The 20,593-nt window shown below is 32.9% G+C and overlaps 1 protein-coding gene across 1 annotated transcript in view; it reads left to right on the plus strand.

The window, feature by feature from the left end:
* The window catches only part of LOC106457648 (poly(U)-binding-splicing factor PUF60-like), a 57,263-nt gene that overhangs the window by 15,249 nt on the left and 21,421 nt on the right, over positions 1-20,593 (plus strand). The window contains exon 3 of the mRNA XM_013917082.2: positions 14,748-14,977. Coding sequence (XP_013772536.1) covers positions 14,748-14,977 — 230 coding nt within the window. The remainder of the gene's footprint in view (positions 1-14,747; positions 14,978-20,593) is intronic.

Here is a 20,593-nt window from a genome sequence, read left to right on the forward strand (position 1 = left end):
TAGAGCTGGAAGTTAGTCTCCACTCTTAAAGTTTAAAAGTAGAATAGAATAATGGAGAATATGGGCTTCATGGTACCAACAGGGAAAATGTATGTTCCATGTGTAACTCATTTTTCTTTCTGGAATATTTTATCAAATCATTAAAAGGTTGTGGACCATTCATTTTGTGAACATGCCCTTTTCCTGTATAACCAATTGCAATTCACACTTAAGTTTATTTCTAATTCTTGAAATACTCCAATCTAAGAATGTCTGTATGTATTACATCTGTGTATTTATTGTTAAATAAAATGACAAGAAAACAGTCGTTATTGACAATAACACAATACTGTTCATTATTGTTTCTAAAACTCTTCACTATAGTTTCTTAACTGGCTGGTTTTTATTGTTAAGCATATCAAGAAAAACAGCTGCTGGAATCTGAATGACTTCACAAGAAACAATGAAAATTCTGGTTGGCCAAATTGCACTTAACCAATTTAAGTTGTATTCACCTCTCATAATTCCTAGGTGCACACATCATGGGTCAGTCTCTATAATAGTTTAAGAGAAGACCATTTTTCTTACATGTTCCTTTCATTGAAATCAATCCCCTGTGACCAAACCATATATATATATTCTAGCTTTACCATGGACAGGTGCTTAAGATAAAGACATAATCATGTTGACAGAATCCTTTTGTGAATAACAAGTCGAGCAACCAGGGCTTTTGGTGAGGTAACTGATTCTTTTGTAGTCATGGGCTGTAGCTGTTCACCTGCATTTTCCCTTGATTACCCATGTGTACTGTCCTTCCCAAGCTCCTTTTCTTCCTGTTGCTGTCTCCCATCCTCGTGACTCCTTTTCCTGTGGTCTACTTTTGGAGGCCACTGGTTCTGTCAATTGGCTTTACTCTTTGTTTTTCCTCTTCTCCCCCTTTGTCTCGTGCTCCAGTTCTTTTCTGTCCTACAGGGGATACTGTCTCCCACTAGCATCTCTCCAAGGTAGTGTTAGACCTTTTGGCCAAGGATGCCATTGAAATGGTTTCTCAACCTTCTCTGGGATTTTATTACCATCTGTTTGTCATTCCCCAGCTTTCCCTGTTTGTATCTCCTGTTCTTCATACATCAATGCTGTTGGTGAATGTGTTCTGTTAGGAATGGTCTGATCTCTACCTTTATCTTCTCCAGTCCCTTGTAGGATGATTAGGACTCTCTTCACATGTAGCCTTCTTCCTGTCTCATCCTGTTTGCCCTTCCTTCCTAGAAGTTTATCAGCAGAAGTAGTATGTTTATTTCTGCTAGTCCTTTCATTCCCCATCTATCTGTGATCATCACATGACTTTTCAACCAGGGATTGTCTGTCTTGACTATTGCTGGTTATTGAGCAGTTCTCTTCACTACTTTTCCTGTTACATCAGGTTTTTTTTCTTCCCAACCCTCCCCATTTTTCTAGGCTACCTGGATAGGTCCTTAATGTTGTTATCCATGCCCTTACTCCACCTTCCCTTGAACATTTGATTTCTTGTTCCTTATAAATTTAAATTCCTTAAAATTTATCTCTTCCTCCGTCTTGCCTGTGGTCATCTGCATTCTGATGTGTATGCTACTCATTCTTCTTGCATTCTATTCCATTGCTCCTATATCCTTCTCTATCTAGATCGCTCTTTCCTCCCTAAAATGTCTGCAGTGAGAAGGGTGATAGTGGATTCATCTCTATATCTTTTCCTTCTTTTAAAGGATCCCACCCAGTGGCAAGTGTTTCTTGCTAGGGTATACTTAACCAAAATTTACACAATGTGGGGCCATCCTGACCTGATATAGTCAGATTCTTGGATGGTCTGGTGTAGATCCAGCCAACAAAAAAGTCTTCACTCTGTTGCAGGGAGGATGTTATTATCCCATTCTGCCTTATTGGACTACATGAGATGGAAGAAACCCTCCTCCTGCTGCTGTCTAAAAGCCAAATTTTCTGTGCCATCTGATTTTGGAATGAAGTTGACCCACCATGTACAATCTGAAGCACACTAGACTCACTATACATTTAACACGTCCAAAACCTAGTGCTGGTTTTGGACTGTGCTTGTATCTTCCACCCATCCTTGTGGCACTTCCCTTTCTTTCCAGGTGAAGAGTATACTATGGTACAGGATGTTGCACTCCATAGGTTCTCTTCACTCGCTTCCTGAAGGAGGTTCATGTAGGTAACATTTTGTACCAGTTCCTCCACCTCTTCGACATAGAATTCTAGCTAGATATGAGCATCCTTCCTCCTCACTTGTAGTGCATCTTATTTTCTTGCCCCAACTCGAAGGGATGATGGAACAATTGGTATAGAGGGAGCCAGCTGCATTAGGAGGTGGTGTTGCACTCCTATTGGTGGAGGGGTGCCATGTGCTCATTTGCATGCAATAACACAGCAATATAATGTGAAAATGTGTGAGATTAGGTGGAAGCCTCAAGGCTAGTGGTGAGCAAAAAAAAGTTTTTATATTAAGGGCAGCATTGAATTGAGAACGATAGATGTAAGAGGAAGTATCTGTTGGGAATACATTTTCAGTGTTGGAAAATGTTAACATTGTAACATGAAACCTCCATAAAACATGTCAATTTGCATCCCACTTTTTTTTTTTTAAATTGAAGAATTGTGAGTACTTTATTTCCTGTAAAGTACAAGTTAATAACTACTTAAAATACAGTAATTAGAAATTATATGACAAAAGGATTCATAAGAAAATCATTAAAAACAGAATTTTCCAGAAAATATCTAGTAATTTTACAAAATGTTTTCCAAAGAAAATTTTGTAACTAACATCTATTGTTAGGTGCTAAGCATTTACATGTATTAGTCATACAAACTATTGCAGTGCAAAAATTTTAGGTGGGAAATAACTTGTGAATTTTTTATTTTTTTTATGTAATGAATAACTAGCATTAGTCAGTGGTCTTATTTTTATTTGAAACCCCTTGAAAACTGACTTACATTAAATGATTTAGAATATAGTTTAATGAAGATTTGTTTTTTTAATCATGAACTGTTGGTTTGGGCACTCGACTTGCAATTTGCAGATCATGAGTTTGAATCCTGTCACTGATTATGTTCACCCTTTCAGCTGTTGAGCACTATAATTGGTAAAAGAGTACCCCAAAAGTTGAAGGTGAGTGTTGTTGACTAACTGCTTTCCCTATAGTCTATCACTTCTAAAATAGGAACATCTAGCACAGATAGCCCCCCGAGTAGCTTTACATAGAATTAAAAAAAAATTTTCTTTAATTTTAAATTAATTTTCAGGGTGCAAAATTACCACATGCCAGTGCCAAATCTCATTGGGCATGTAAAAATATAAAAGTATGTGTTTAGTTAGCACAAAACATGATGTGGTGTTTGTCTCAAACAACACCCTCATTTCAGGCCAGCTTAAAAGGGAATGTACACTGAATATGAATCAATAATTCATATTTTTGTGCCTCTGAAATCATTGGAAACCATTTTTTCTTCATATGTTGTTTATTGATTTGTTGATCATTTAGCTAGTTTCTAAGTTATCAAACAAACCATTGTCCAATCAGAATTTGTATCTGTGGTTAAGCATATGTAGAGAAAGATAATGCACGTTACAGGTTAATGCCAAGCTAAGTAGCCTAGCTTGTTCCGTGCTAGCCAGTAAACTCATGTAGGAGCTAATACAGATTAAAATAGCTTTATATCCTTCTTATTAGTATAGTAAGCTGTAATTTATGCATGCCTCTTTCCAATATAGCTGAATTTCTACATGCATTAATTGCAATCTAGGTGATTGCAAAATGTATTTTTATTTTTCTCAGGATGAAAAAACTGAATATATATATGTGTGTGTGTGTATATATAATAATTAATGTTATTATTCCTTGCCTTATATTAGATCTAAGCCTAGACCTAGACTAATATTAGCAGAAATAAAACAGTGTAGGTGCCCTAATGCCAATCAGAAAGCATATATAAGGTCTTAACTATTTATTGAGATTTTACAGTTGGAGAAGATTTAAGGTATATAATGTTTTATGATGAATTCCATTGTCACAGCAGAAGTGTGCTTTTCAATTAATCTATAGTTTTGTGGATTTATGGAATCCAAATACTAGATTTAGGCCAAGGTCTAAAAAGTATACCATAAAATAGCCATATATGGCCTTGTTTTTCTATTTTCATTTGCAACTGCATAGATCTAAATTTAGATCTATGTGTAGGCTAGCCTACTAAGCTCCAGTTTTCAACCATGTGGCAGTACTCTTATGATGTGGGAAAGCTACTATACACAAATTTGGTCATAAACTTGTTGGGCATTTGTTGTGAATGCTCATTTATTTAAAGAAAGAAAAAACAAAAAATACTTAGCAATGAATACACATGATATAGGGGTGTGATTGTTTTGTTTTTGTGTTTCCCCCTTCTACATGTTTATGAGATGCATAGCAAGTCGCATTTCTAAAAAGAAAAAAATTTAAATCCTTTCATATAGAAACTAAATATACTTAGTGATAAAAATCATCTCTAAAACAGTATCATGATGTAATGTTTTATATGAGTTTTGAACATCTCAAAAACATTTTCAGTATAATGCATGCAAAAGCAGGTGAACAGTGATTAACTCAAAATTGTTAATTTCTAATGAACTAGTTTTTCCCCTCGCATATCAAAGTGTGTATGTGTGCTACTTAGCGACACATTTTTAAAATTATTTTTGTATGTTATATAATCACAAAATAGATTTTTGGAATTTGTTCCATTTTGATGCTGAGAAAGAAAGTTTAGTCGTAACTTCCTTGAAATATTCCTTAATTTAATAAAGGAAACAAAATATTGTGATATTTAAAATTTTTATATGAACATATTTAAAGACTTACTTTTCTTGTATATATAAAAACTTAATAATTAACATTACTTCATAATGACCCAAAAAACTGACCCTGATTTAAGAAGGGAAACTTGCAACTAAATTAAGACTTCTTCCGTTTCTTTTTTCTTCTTTGTCATTGCAGATGACTCCACAGAATATGGATGTAATTCAGTGGGCTCAACGTCACTGGACTCAGAATTGAAGTCACCTGTTACAGTAGCTGTGTGACTGTTGATGTTTGTGTGTGTGCGTGTTTGTATGCTTGTACATGAAAGAATGGATGAGTTGATTCCTTGTGTTAGATATGCGACAGTTTAAAAGCTTTTTATTATAGTAGTAGTATGATTATTTATCAGGCACATATACTTTATAGTTGAGAAATATGTTTTAGTTCATTAAAAATAATTTGTTTTAAAATAATGTTTTCTTGTCATTTACAATTATTTGAAAAGGGAATACAAAATCTCTGGTGTAGTAAGCATGATTAGTTGTTGCATATATGTTGTTTAAAGTACATACGTACTGTTATGGAGTATTTTCCATAATGTACTTTATATTTATTTATCAAATAGTACATAGAATTACTTAGATATAATACTTATTTACGTTGAAAATAAGAAATCTAGAAACTGTTATTGTAAACTTGTGAATTTTACAAAATTGCTTTACATTGTCATTTAGAAGATTGTATACTGCTATTAATTAATAAACAATTAAGAAAAGATATTAGCTTTTGAGATATACATTTCATTAAACCAAAGTGTTTAGGTGTTATTTCCTGTGCTATATAGATTTAGTAGCTTCTTGGTTTCATACCAGCCATTTAGGATAGCAAGTCAGGACTTATTCTTTTGCAGGTGTAAGATATAAACGCTGAAAGATTGTAAACATTTTAACATACATACAAATTTCCTTAAACACATTTCTGAATGAACTATTTATTGCCAGGATTTTTGTTTGAGGTTGAGAATCATGGATGTTAAATATAATTCTTTTGATCTTTAAAATTACTGGAAAACCAAAAATTGTTATAATAATAAAAGAACACAATATCGTGTATAGCAATTAGTGAAAAAACACAGTAAACGGAACAAACTGTCAGAAGTCTGATATTACAGAAACTAGTTTCCCTAATATCAGACTTTCAAACATTGTTACATCTGTTCCCATTCAATTAAGTTTTATATTTATGTGAACAATTGCTGGAAATCTGGGTTCTTTTCACAAATTCATGTTTCATAAGCAGCTAGGAGAAAGCACTAAAAATTCTTTCTGCCCTCAGTGTTGAGTAATTAACCTCAGCAACTCCTTTTAACAGCTAACTTCCTTGATTCATGAGGCTAACCTTTCATACTCTGCTGCCTCTGGCTGTTTACAAATTTTCAAGATTTTCTGACTAGTAGGTTGTTTTACTGCTCAGACAGCACATTGATAGAGTGTAATTATCATTTTCTTTTCTTCTTCTTTATGCAAAATTAAAATACAAAGAACAATTAAAAGCTTATTTATCAGCCTTGCTTTTGTTAACAATAGGCATAAAAATTTATTACAAGTTTAAATAAACTTATATATCATACATAAGACAATAATTTTTAGTCTTGGAAGTAACTTTCCAGTTCATGAAATAAAAAGAAAAGTTGGGGAACTCTATACTTAATATGTTGCATGAACTCTTTGTTGTAGTTTGTTTCTTTGTGATTGGTTTTGTAACAAGCACTTAGAAATAACTAGTTTACAACCTAATAGTAATAACTGAGCTACTCACTAGATGTCTATACGCACACTTAACTTCATATGAAAATTTGTATAAATATATATCAGTATACACACACACACATACATATATATATAGAGAGGGATGGATGAATAGATTTAAACTTTTGTACAGTATTCATAAGCTTATTTCTCTACATTTTACTATAATCTCACTTGAAAATGTTTGATGGGTAGTGATAGATATGATTGATGCTGCCCAGCAAACCATTTAATTTTAGTGTTAATAGCATTTTCACTTATTGGTTTTGTAACTTACATTGTATTTGGGTTATGAAAGATTGGGTAACATACTTAATAGTATGATGTTTTGCAGTTTATTATTGTAGTGTGTCATTTTAGTTCAGTCTAGTAACAGGGTAATTACATAAGCTTTATGTTTTGAAACTAAAGGTTGTTTGTCTTATGTTATTCAGTGGTAAGTTTATGGACTTACAGTTTTAGAATTTAGGGGATCAATTCCTGTCATGGGCATTGTGCATATTGTCCATTATGTAGTTTTGTGCTAAAACAAACAGACACACATACACCCACTTATAATAATATCTGATTTTGTGTAATGGCCTTAGGTCAAGATTTTCAAAACAGGAGTCATAACTGGAATTAATTCCAAGTGAGGCCAATTTTCCCAGGCAGTTAAAAGTTCTTTTACACTGCCAATTCAAATAATAACTAAAATAAAAGTAAAAATTTGAAATCATAGGTTGGTTTCTTCTATAATTATATGTAAATATGTGTTATTTTACTACATTATAGGTATGGTTTAGGAAAAAATATAATTTATGCTTTGGTGAGTAACTTTTTTCCCAGTATGTAGCCTTCCATGTCCCCTTTATCAAACTTAAATTAAACTAAGTATAGATGCAAACCTCATTTACCTAAAAACATATTGTTTTCTCATTAATATGTATATCAATTTAGGTTGATTTCATCTATCATAAAGCACATGAAACATACAGCTAAGACTTGCTTAATGCACTTTTATTTAGATAACTGTGTCATGACTCATTACTGTAGTTGAAATGAACACATTATAATGGTTCAATAATATTTCTGTACACACATGTTCTGCCTAACTAAAATATGTGATATGTGTAAATAACACAGAATTTTAAAAACAATCCCATAGCTCTATTTTTACAGGGTGCAAAACAACCTAGAGTGCTGGAAAAGTTATTAAAGGTACATTTTAGAGCTGTAATTTCAATGCTTCCTGACTATTTTTGTGCATAAAACACACATTTTATCAATATTGATTTGGGGAGTCGTGTAAAACCTGCATATTAAAAGCAATATGAAAATAAAGCTGTAAAGTTGTGGTTTGTGTTTTAATCTTAAAATTAATTACTACACTATAAAAGAACAATTATACGTATGGTAGCATATAAATAACTTCCTATGTGTTCTGGGCTTTTTGTTATACAAACAGTGTTTCTCTCATTATTAGTATTGTTTGTTTTTTAAACAGTAGGTTACATATTTATATATTTGTAATACATTGTGGAATTGATATTTTTTAATAAAATTGTTCTTCATTTCAGCTAGATATTTTAACTTTGAATTTTCTTGTTCTTTTTCTTTTTTTCCTGTGTTTTTGTACTGTGTAGTTTCAAAGCAAAACGAGAGAAGCTCCATTAGCCACTGGCACTCGCTCGTGCGAAATCACTCAATAAGCAGCTCACAGCACTAACGGCTGTGAGATTAGCATGACAGAGAAACCTGTGGTAAACGTCCACTTTTACACCTCATTTCCTTTTTATCCAGTTGCTGATTGAGAGTGAAAGCTGTTGTACATTGGAATGATGACAGCAATGCCTTCTATAAGTAGTTGATTTAAATACATTTAAATATTGAAGTTAAAAAATATAGGGAGAGATTTTCAATCTCTATTTATTTCTTGTAGAATTTTGCCTGTTTGAACTGGAATGTAAAGAATTAAAGATCCTTCATCATTTACTTACAGTTTAAGCTGTAAAAGTTGTCTTTAGATGAAATGTCATCATATCAATGTATATACCTTTGTTAAGGTAATCACTCTATTCTAACAAGTTTTAATGTTTTTAGTCTATGAAAAAGAGATACATTTATATTCCTGAGTAACATTAATATACATGTGAGATTTTATAAAGAAAAGATCAATATAGTTCATAATTTTGTTAACTTTGTCTCATGTCACATATAGATAGAAAAATTGCCTTTCTTAGTTTCATTGGATTTATTGTAGGGATAGTAATACATGAACACAATATCATCTTTGTCAGTAAGTAAACGAACCACAGTAAATGGAACAAACTTCAGAAGTCTTGATATTAGAGAAATTAGTTTCAACACATTAATGTATCCTCTTCAATCTCTACATGACACATGACCCAGAACTTCGAGTTCCTTTAAGAACACATAAAGCTGTTTAGTTAAAAATGGCATAGGAGATGTTGAGATTAGGAGAGCTTTTGATTAAGCAACTTTCTAGAGACTTAAAGTTTGGTTTGTGGCCAATATAAAGTGACTTTATATTGTCATTAGTTGGTCTTTCTTTGTCTTCATGGAACAAGGTTTTTTCTTGCTCTAAGATGGTAATTTGTAATGAAATGTTTTAGAAAATGGAATTCTTTGAAAATAGAAAAGATATTTTTAATTTCATGTTCGAGCATTGTTGGGTGGCATATTCTATAGAGTAAGAAAAAGTGCAGAAATTTTAACGTGAAGTGAGTTGGTGCATGATGATGTCATCAGGCAACAATAGCCCTCCAACAATAGGAGGACAACGTGACCCTCCATGTGCAATAACTCCCCCTATGCACTTGCTTCCATGATAACTCCATTCTTCTCCTCAGCATTGCATTGAACAAACGTGCTAAAACATTTTTGTCTGAGTTCAGTTTGATGAGATTTGCATTTGTTAATGAAACTTGTTTCCTTTGGCTGTTGTTTCAAAATCTTTGATTCTTTATCATGAATTGTCAAATGATGGTTACTTAGTCCTGTGTGAGTGACAATACTATACACATAGGCCTTATTTCTGCTATGGCTTCTGGAGGCTTATTAACTGTCAGGAACATTGCAGTCATTGTTCAACATCGTGTGAATTACCACATGCTTACTGTACCTCCTATTCCCATCCCTTCAGCTGAAATTCTTTCTTCTCAGTTGAGATTGATTTACTGGACTACAAATTTAACCTTATTTGCTTTGGGTAGTGCCTTACCATTCATGGAATGACCTTAACCTTCCAGTCTCTTTCTGGATTTCATTCTCAGGTATGTTCCTTTCTTTTGTCTGTATCCTTTAATATTTCTCATTTTTTTTACTCCATGATCCCAATTCTTGGAGTCTACCTTATGTTTCCTCTTTCCTTGTTTTTATAGCTTATACTGTTTTCTTTCTGTAATATCTCCTCTCTCACACTCAAATGCCTTTTCCCCCTCGTGTTTGTGACTCTTATTGTCCTGATTTGTAGACATTCTTCCTTTCTTGATTACTTATTCTTGATATCTATTTGATCTACTTGGGGATCAGAGCCCCTTCCTTCTATTTCACTATCTGTTTCCCTATTTTTGCATTTTTGTCTTTTACTCATTACCTTCCTGTATTCCCTTTCCTACCTCCACCTTTTTTCTGAAGCACTTCATAGTGCTTCAAAGTGATTTTCTGTAGAAGTTTGTTTCCTTCTTATTGCCAGCTTAGCCTGTTTCACTTCTTCTTCTTCTGTTTCCCTGATTTTGGGACTTATTTGATTGGGTTACATTCCTCTTTACTTTACTCCTTCCTCCTTCTTGTGCACTTGGTCTTTGTTAGACTCCATTTCTCTGTCCAGATGTGTTCAATGGTGTTCATTTTTCTTTGGAGACCTTGACTGACATTATATGACTTCAGTTCTCATTATCTTCACAGGTTTTTGAACCTGGAATAGGAAGGCTATAGGAAGACAGAACCAGATGAGGAAAAGGAGTAAATGGCAAAGTCATGAAAGAATCATTGTCATTCTTACTCTATCAGACACCTAGTTCATTTCTCTTCTTTTCATTGACTATCATGTCACATATGACCCTGTGAGGAATTGTCTCTTCCGCTTTTGCTCTCATTTTCTGCCAACAGTCATTTTTCATTTCCCTACTTTAGTCTCTCTCCTCACTTCTTCTCTTTCTTCCAACCCCATCTGTGGTCTTTTTCATTTGCTTTACAGTTGACCATTGTCTATGTGTTGGGCACCTTTCTACACATCCCTTTTGACCCATCCTCCATATTTTTTCAACTTTCTGTGCTTCAATTTCATGTCTTCCTTGCTCTTTCAAGGACCTCTATCTTTCTACCCTTATTGGATGGATCCTATGACTCCTCCAGTTGGTATATTCATCTCAGAGGCTACTTTACATTTCTTTGCATTCACTTCATCACCTTATTTGTTCTCTTGCTTCTCATCTTCATTAGCCCTAAAACAAGATCCTCCAGGCAGACATATGAATGACTCCACATGTTCATCTCTCACTATCTACACCATCTGGCTTTTTCATTTCCGTCTGGATTTAAGCTTCCACTGGTCACCATTCTTCAATCACTTCGTTGTCTCTGAGAAGAATATGTACAATGTCTTTTTCAGAACCCCTTTTTTATTTCAAAGGATCTCATCAGGTGGTTGGTGTTGCCTCTCAGGGTATACATTATACAAAAATCTACATTGAGCAAGGCTGACAGAAAGCACTCATACCATCTGCCCTGGCTCTACCAGTGCCCACTGTGAGATGGAGTATTCTGCAAGACCACTTGAAGTATCCTGATGGTGTACAGGTATTCTCAATTTGCTGATCCAGACTGTACCTACTCTATGGACTAATATGGAAATAGCCAGCACTAGAGAAGTATTCTGCTCACTTCTTTGGCTCGTGCTTGCTGGCTTTTAAAAATAAGGTTTTGCAGTCACTCATTGTACTATTTCCAGTAAAAAACCTTTCTTGCTGGAGGTCCAATGAGGCTTTGGGAACATCTCCAAATCTCCCTAAAGTAACCCCTTTTTTTTTTTCTAAGAAGACCAGTGCATAGAAGACCAGTGTGTAGCTGCTAATGTGATGGACCATGGAGAATTCTTACTGGTCGGGCTTAGCACAGTATGATGAGAAGTGGAAAAGTGGTGACACTGTTAGTGTAGTGTGGGTCACCCCTCATAAAAAACAAAACATATATCTATTGTCCCCTCCTCCTGCAACAAGAGCCTGTTCAGTAGAGTCAAGGTGAGCACACAATATACAGGCAACATAATACATAACTAACGTGTCCTTCTGCAGCCAGAGTGTTCAATAGAGTTAAGGTAAGAACACAAAGTATAGTCTGAACACACCTCAACCACACAACACTTATTGGCTATTTAACCATTTGTGTACAGGAACTTGGATGGTCACATTCTCATAACACCCATCCCTGCAATAAAAGTGAAACCCTTGCCATTGAATGTCAAATTCCATAGGCTTCTATTTGGGGTGCTTTCTGAAGGGAGCTCATCTTGGTAAAATTTTGCACTGGCCCCTCCACCAATTTAACATGGGATTCTAGCTATTCTGTGTGAGAGGTATGTTATCATCTCAGAAGTTTACATTTTCCTTACCTGAAAACCAGATATTTCCCACCACTCCTCCTTATTTCTTTGCTCACTTTTTTTTTGTCATCTTGCCTCATCAAAGAATGAAGCTATCATGAGTGCAAGTGCATTGGGGGAATTGTGTTGCCCTCCTATTGGTGGAGGGCTTTTGTCTCATGATGACATCATCATGCACCAGCACAGTTCATGTTAAAACATATAAAATTAGATGGGAGTTTCCTCAAGGCTAGTGACATACAAATTTTGTATGCATATGCATGAGAAAGATAGCTATTTTGTGTGCGGAGGTTATTATCAATTGGAAATAAATTTCAGGAAAAGAAAATGGAAACTTTCATTTTGAGTTTCATCTTTTCATGCTTAAGTTTGTTTGATCCTACAGTATGGGATATTTTGTGTAATTTGCTACTTTGTGTTGTACGTCCTTGTAGTATGCATACCACTCTATGTGATGCATAAAAGGCCTCATTAATTTCAGAATGAATATTTTCAGTTCTTTCTTTCAACATGGATTATTCAAGGTTACCAAAAGGAAGGCATTGATTCTTCTTCAGTGTTTTTGGTAGTAAAGTTTTGGGAGTAGCTTTGTTATTCAAACAAATAATAAAAAACTGGGTTTGTAATTCTGTCAGTTTGCCTTCAGGAGCTGTATTTCAAAGTTCCTATTAAGTATTCCAATCTCCTGATGGTGTTTCAAAAGATGTTTAGACTATCCATGGATAACATAGTCATAAAAGAACACAATATCATGTGCAGCATTTAATGAAAATCGTAGTAAATGGAGCAAATTGTCTTGATATTAAAGAAACAAGTTTTGACACATTAATGTGTTCTCTTCATTCTTACGTTGTCTTCTTACAAGAAAAAACTGGTCAATAGCATCCACATGACCCTTCGAATTATCTTAAGGATACAGAAGATCAGTAAGATCTTTAGCTTAAAGTAACCTTGGGAGGTGTTGAAATTAGGCAGGCATTTGATTGTGATTTATTCTATGTAGTTATCCATTTTATATAAAATTCTTATTGATTTTTAATTGATTTGATGGCCAAAATGTCATATGAAGAAAATAACATTGTTTGTGTGTCCATATTTAACGTCTTTTTTTTTTCCCAAAACTCTTATATCAACACTTCCAGTTTCACCTGCATGACCTTTCTCACAGAATTGGCTGGGTATGATATAAATGTATTTTATTTTATCTTCAGGTGCTATTTTTATTTCAAGTTATGTTATCTTTAATGGTATTCAGATATGTGTATATGATTCTAAAGTTATTCTTCCATACATTTTTCCTGGGGGCTCAATTTTGTGTTGTAGCCAATATAAAGTGATTTCTTATTATTGTTAGTTGGTTTTTCTTTCTCTCCATGAAACAAGATTGTTCTTGCTTTAAGATGGCAGTTTGTAATGAAATGTTCTGGAAAATGGAGTTCTTTGAAAATATAACAAGGAAAAACCTTGTTCCAAAAGACAAAGAGAGAACAATCAATGATAATAGGAAACCATTTTGTATTGGCTATAGCACAAAAACTGAGCCCCTGGGGAAAATATTAAGGAAGAATAACTTAAGAATCACATACAAATATTCAAACACCATTAAAGATTACTTCAAATATTACAATACCTGAAAATAAAAATTCATTTGTATTATACCATAGTAATCCTATGGGAAAGATTATGTAGGTGAAACCAGAACTGTTAACACAAGAATTTCTGAACATGAAAAAATGCATTAAGTTTGGAAGCACAAACAATGTCATTTTCCTTTATATGGAATATTCTGGCCATCACACTTATTGGAAATCAACAAGAATTTTATACAAATATTGTCATCAGAAGTTGCTTAACCAAACGTCTGCCTAATTTTTACACCTCCCAAGACTTACTTAAGCTAAACTGCTTCCTGACCTCCTATGTTTTTAAGGGAATTCAAAGTTTTGGGGTCATGTAGACATTGTTGACCAGTTTTTCCTGTCAGAAAACAAAGTGAGACCAAAGAGAACACATGAATGTGTCAACTATTTTCTCTAATATCAAGAGTATTGTAATGATAATAATTCAACATCCATATTAGATTCATGTATATGCAACACTCATAATTTTACTTTATTTATTTGTTTTAAGTTGCTTTTTATCACTTTTCTGTTATTTAAAATTGACACAGAATCACTTGTTTTAAAAGGAAGTCTGTGAGTCATAACTCACTAATATTGGTGGGAAAGTATAAGATGTATTGACACTGTCAGAAGTAGGAAATAAGGTTAGTGTAGTTAGATGTTAAATCATGGGTACTTTTTTTTTTTCATAAGTATATTCTAATTAAGATCGGGCTGAAACTTAAGCACCTGTGTTTATACAAATATAAATGAATTAAGTTAACTATAGTTTATAGTCACAACTCCATATTTAAAGAAAGGCAATTTTTAATCTTGAATTTAAGTTCACCCCATTTATATGAATAATATTTAAGAAAGACAGCCTTTTTATTTAATGATACAAATAACAAGTAATTCTTCTTTGAAACAGAAAATAGTCAGTCCCCCAGCTACTGCACAAATGACTGCACTCAGCAAGAACAGACAGGCCCACTTTTGGCTGGTCCAGGAGCCCTGCGGTCTTCTAGTTCAATGGTGGGCATTGGATTTCCCAAGCTGACCTCAGACCAACAAGAGATGCTGACAAAGGCTAAGAAGTATGCCATGGAACAGAGTATTAAGAATGTACTCATCAAACAGACAATAGCCCATCAGCAACAGGTGTGCCATTGGCATAGATGAAATTAAACTTATAAAATTTTTATTGATGTTATAGTTCATTTAACCTTATCTGAAGTCTGGTGATCAATAGACTTTCTTTTATATACAGTTCTCCTTCATTATTTGCTTGTGCAAGTACTTTAAATTGTCTATACATACAGGTTATTTTATTAGTTTAGCACGTAATTCTTAATGCTGGGAAATGACGTTCATTTTAAATTTGCATATTCTTGTATGAGAGTTTGAATATACCTAATAATGTAGCCAATATAAATTGGAAAACATTTAGAGCATTTATACTCATATATAACTATTGAAGTTTTAGATATTTTCTTTTTGTACCTGAAAAAGTGTTGAAATCTACAATCAGGTTCAAAGCTACATCTTGATTCAACTTATGGGTAAGCTTGATGTCACAATTTATGTAATTGTTTTGTAGTTAACATGCTTTCTTGCCTGTATATAGTAATATTAGAGCAATTTTATGTTTAGTAATATTCCAGTTTGACTGTTTACTAACATTAATAACATTTAGAGAGCCATGAATAATATGGTGTATAATATCTATGGGAAAGGCTTTTTTTAGTTGAGTTTCTTTTATGTTTTTAAATACTTTAAGCAAGAAGATATATATATTGCTTATTTTATATGCTTGATAGCTTGGTATTTTCAACATCTTCTTTAAAGAAGTTGTTCTAAAAACTATATAAGTACAATGCAAACCTGTAAATATTTTTTTATGAAATAGTTTGCATTTGAAGTTACCATTTCTATTATGAATAAAAGTGTTGAGAAATGGAAGTTGATGATATTGTTGATGTTCAACTTCAATTGTGAATATTAGTAACTTTCATTGTTGAGAAAGTTCAAAAAACTGTCCACATATTGAACATCTTTAAAAATAATGAATTTATTGTCCACATGCCATCTATAGTATATTGGTTTAAATGAAAAAGGTCATTGATCGAGCCATTGCTTTTCATGTTATTAAAGGAATATTACCAAGTGATGGGCTAATCTTGATTCCATAGCTATGTCATTCACTTAATTGTACAAATTATTAATGAATTCAAGATAGGATTCTATAGTGTCAAAATTAATACGTTTCTGAAACACATACTTAAAAATATTATTTCATTACTTTCATTTTGATTTCACTTAACATAATGTTTTTGTAGAGAGTCTATATCAGACTAGTGCAGTAGATCTTACTATCAGAATTCAGATCTTTTATGTCTAAAGAAAAAAAAAACTTGTTTTAATAGTATAATTATACTATTTAATGGTTCCAAAACTTCAGGTTCATAATTATTTATACCAATATTACACACACAATCAGTATAAATAAACCAACCATCCTTCTGAACTTCAGGAACTTCATACATAATACCAGAATGAGAACTTGATAACGTTATTTTATATTTATCTTCTGTCAGTAAATTTTGTAATTTATCTCTTCTGTCCAATTTTACAGATTGTTTTCTTATTTAAAACTTCATTAACTATATTAGTATAGTCAATTTTATTTCAAATTACTAATTTTTTCTGTTTGGCTTTATTATTACTATATTTTTAACTTAACATAATGTTTAGGAACCCGTTGGTCCATTTCGGCTGTCCCATTTTGTAAACTAAACTAAAACTATTAATAAATAAATTTTAAAAAAATCTTAAAGCTAGCCCTTATCTTATATATAGTTATCAAGCTTTCTCTTAAACTCACTTAAATTTACTGCCTCCACAACATCTGAAGGCAACCCATTCCAGAGACCAAGCACCCTGTTGGAAAAATAAAATTTAGCTAAAGATGACTCCTACCTTGCCAAACTTTACATTTGTGTCCCCTAGTTCTACTATTCTCACTGTTAAGTATGAAAAAAGATGATGCATCAACACTATCAATTCTCTTAACAACCTTAAACACCTCAATCAGATCCCTAAAACTCTTCTTTTTTCAAGAGAAAACAATTTCAGTGATCTTGATCTCTCTTCATTCTAGTAATCCTCCTCTAGACCCTTTCCAATAATTCAGTGTTCTTCCTAAGGTAAGGAGCCCAAGACTGAACACAGTACTCCAAATGTGACCTATAGAATGAAATTATACTATTTAGACTTCTATTCAATATTACCATAAATACAATCTAAATTGCTATTTGCCATACCACTAGCAACAGCACAAGTGACCCATTGGTCCATCTCGGTTGTCCCATCCTCTAAACTAAACTGCTTGGATGGTTTAAGAAACTGATCAACCATTACACCAAGATTGCTTTCTTTCATGACACTGTTAAAGTTATTCCCATCCAAATTATGATATCCCACATGCATTATCTTGCATTTATTGTAATTAAAACCCATCTGCTATTTATATGTGTAACTCACTGAATGATTAAATCCTTTTGTAAAGCAGCAGCATCCTCTTCACAACTAGAAATACTCAAATCTTTAATATCATCAGTAAATTTAAGTAATTTATTGACTATTCCTTTATTTATATCATTGATGTAAATCAAAAAAAGAGGGAAGGTCCATGTATAACAGCTCTTTGCTTTCTTCCATCTAGCCACACTTCTATCCAGTTAGCTAACTTATCCCCCACACCTATAAAGATAATTGTTTTCACCAGCCTTTTATGTGGCACTTTGTCAAATGCTTTCTGAAAATCCACATATGCTAAATGTACACCTTTACCCTCATCTACATAAGCAGTAACCTTTTCAAAGAATGTCAAAAAAATTGTAAGGCAAGATTATCCCTTAGTGAAACCATGTTGACTATCCAATAAAATTCTAAGCTTTGTTAAATGACTTTTCAAAGCATCTTTTATCAGACTTTCTAAAACCTTTTCCCGCAACTGATGTAAGTCTAATGGGCCTATAGTTACTGGGACAATTTTTATTACCTCCCTTGAAAAGAGGAGTGACATGAGCTAACTTCCAATCCTTTGGCACCTACCTACTATTCAAAGACTTCCAAAAATAGTAGCAAGTGACACACATATCCAATCCTTACCCTCCTTCAAAACCTTTGGGGAAATATCATCTAGTCCATGAGCCTTATCATTCTTTAAACTTCCCAATTTTTTCTTAACAAGCTCAGAATTAATGCAATCATCCTGTTCAACCTTGTTTCCATCTATTAACTGTTCAAGATAAGGAATACTGCTTAAATCTTCATTACTAAAAACTGAAGAAAAAATAGAATTTAATAACCCAGCCATCTCATAATCACCGGATACAAGCCTTCCTTTATCATCCCTCAAGGGCTTTACTCCCATCCTAACATTTTGTTTATCTTCAATATAGTTAAAAAAATCCTTACTGTTATTTTTTTTATTTTCAGCCAGCTTTTTATCATACATCATTTTTGATGTCGTAATTTCCTGTTTGGCCAACTTTCTAGATCCTCGAAAATCTCCAATCATATCAATCAGCTTAAATTTGTGATGCTTTTCTTTAATTTTATCTGTTATACTCTTTGTGTAGCCAACCTGGTTTTTTACTTGCAGCCACCTTTTTCTTTATATATAAGGAACATGTTTATCTTGAATGTTTATAAACTTATCTTTAAACCTTTTCAACATATGATATCTCCAAATAAGTCAGTTGCCCAATTCACAACAGATAATTCTTGCCACATCTCTTCAGAATTTGCTTTTTTGAAATTTGTAACCAAAATATCACTATTCTTGATCTCCATGTGTGGCAAAACATCGAACCTAATAGAGCAATCATCACTTGCACTCAGATGTTCCCCAATTTCCACCCTCTTGATCATTTCTATATTTGAAGTTAACAATATATCTAAAATAGCATTGTTCCTAGTAGGTTCTTTGACTAATTGGTGAAGAAAGCCATCCTGAACAGCTTCCAAAAACCTCCCTCATGATTTGACTAGTATTTCCTAAACTATATGCTGAAATTAAAATCACCCGTAATTATCACCTCATTAACAACTGAAATCTTAAATTCATTGCAAAGTTTCTCACTAATTTCACCATTATCATCTGATGGTATGTGACAAATTCCCACTAAAAACCTTTTCCCTTTATATCCACTAATAGAAACTCAAATAGATTCAATCTCCTTGCTATTATCTTTGATATCCTCACCTTCAACAAGATGTAAGTAACATTTTAAGTATAAAGTCACTCCTCCCCCTCTCTTTAGTACTTTAACCCTATTAAATGACCTATAACTCTGTATTCCAAAGAAATTTCTGTCATCAAAATTGTGTACATTTGACCATGTTTCAGTTATTCCTATTATACCAAAATCCTCCATTCCTACCAGTGCTCTAAAGTCATCTGTTTTATTTCTTATACTTAAAGCAGTACAATAGTAACAATTAAGCCTATCCTTAGAACTGCTTCTATACTCATTTCCTATGTTAAGCTTTTCTCTACGTCTTTTAGTATTTTTTTTTTGCATTTGGTTTATCCTGCCCCTCACCACTGTCTAGTCCTAGTTTAAAACTTCCCTTAAAGCTGAGTTAATAGCCCTTGCAAACAAGCCAGACCTACCCTATTTAAATGTAAACCATCCATTCCAAAAAGCTCCCTTCTCCCACTGAACTGATACCACAGCCAATCTACTCATCCTTACATATTAACCTAAGCCTAGCATTTAGCCATAGTGACGTACTCATAATTTCATCCCCATAGTTAATTCTTGGCAGTATCCCTGACACAATTAAGTTATAGCCTTTTCCATGAAATGTCTTTATCAACCCCTTCTATTTATTAATTAACTTCTTTGTCCTACCTTTCCCTGCATCATTATTTTTACTGAAAGTTTTTTTTTTTTGCTCTAAAACTCATACTAACTTAAAATTACATGTTTTCTTCCACAATTATAGATTTTAATTGATGTTAAAGCAATGCCACTACTCGAGTTCTGATACTATGGAAAGATTCAATTACTGTAATGGTGTTCAAAATTGATTAGATAATCCTTCAATTGAAGTTATTTTAATGGAACAACAAATTTTTAACAATAGCCAATAAACGTTTTTCTGTGGCTCTTATGACATAATTAGATTGACAATTACCTCATCAGGATGGTCAGTACAAATCTCCCTCTTAGGTGTTCTTAACTGATTTGTGTTTCCTGAATGACTTTTCCTATATATCAGAAGTTTTATTAATTTGTGTATTTATCCAGTTAAGTAAATGAATGTAATCTTGTTTACTAATTTGATATTTTAACAGTAAGGAAACTTCTAGTTGTCATTGAATTTCTAATTAAATTTTTCTGTTTCATTTCATCTTTAAATTACAAATATTTCAAATAGTGATATTGAGGGATAGATACTTTTACAAATTTTAGGTGTTACATTGTTCAAGAAAATCAAGATTTGATTTTTATAATACTTAAAATGTATTTTTTCTAAACAATGATAAAGTAAATTTATTGTTCCTGTCAGTAATTACAAGAGCAGTAGACTTGTTTTGAAAATATAAAGCTTCTTATAAATTTTAATACTAACAGAAAAACATACCACATGACATAATTTTCAAGTTTTAAAATGAATGACCTTAAGACCAAAATAGAAGTTATTTAAATTGTCATTTCTCCTATTTTTATGGAATAATATATTCAAAGGATCCCCCAATTT

Source organism: Limulus polyphemus, unplaced genomic scaffold (genome assembly GCF_000517525.1).
Source record: "Limulus polyphemus unplaced genomic scaffold, Limulus_polyphemus-2.1.2 Scaffold356, whole genome shotgun sequence".
Classification (NCBI taxonomy): domain Eukaryota; kingdom Metazoa; phylum Arthropoda; class Merostomata; order Xiphosura; family Limulidae; genus Limulus; species Limulus polyphemus.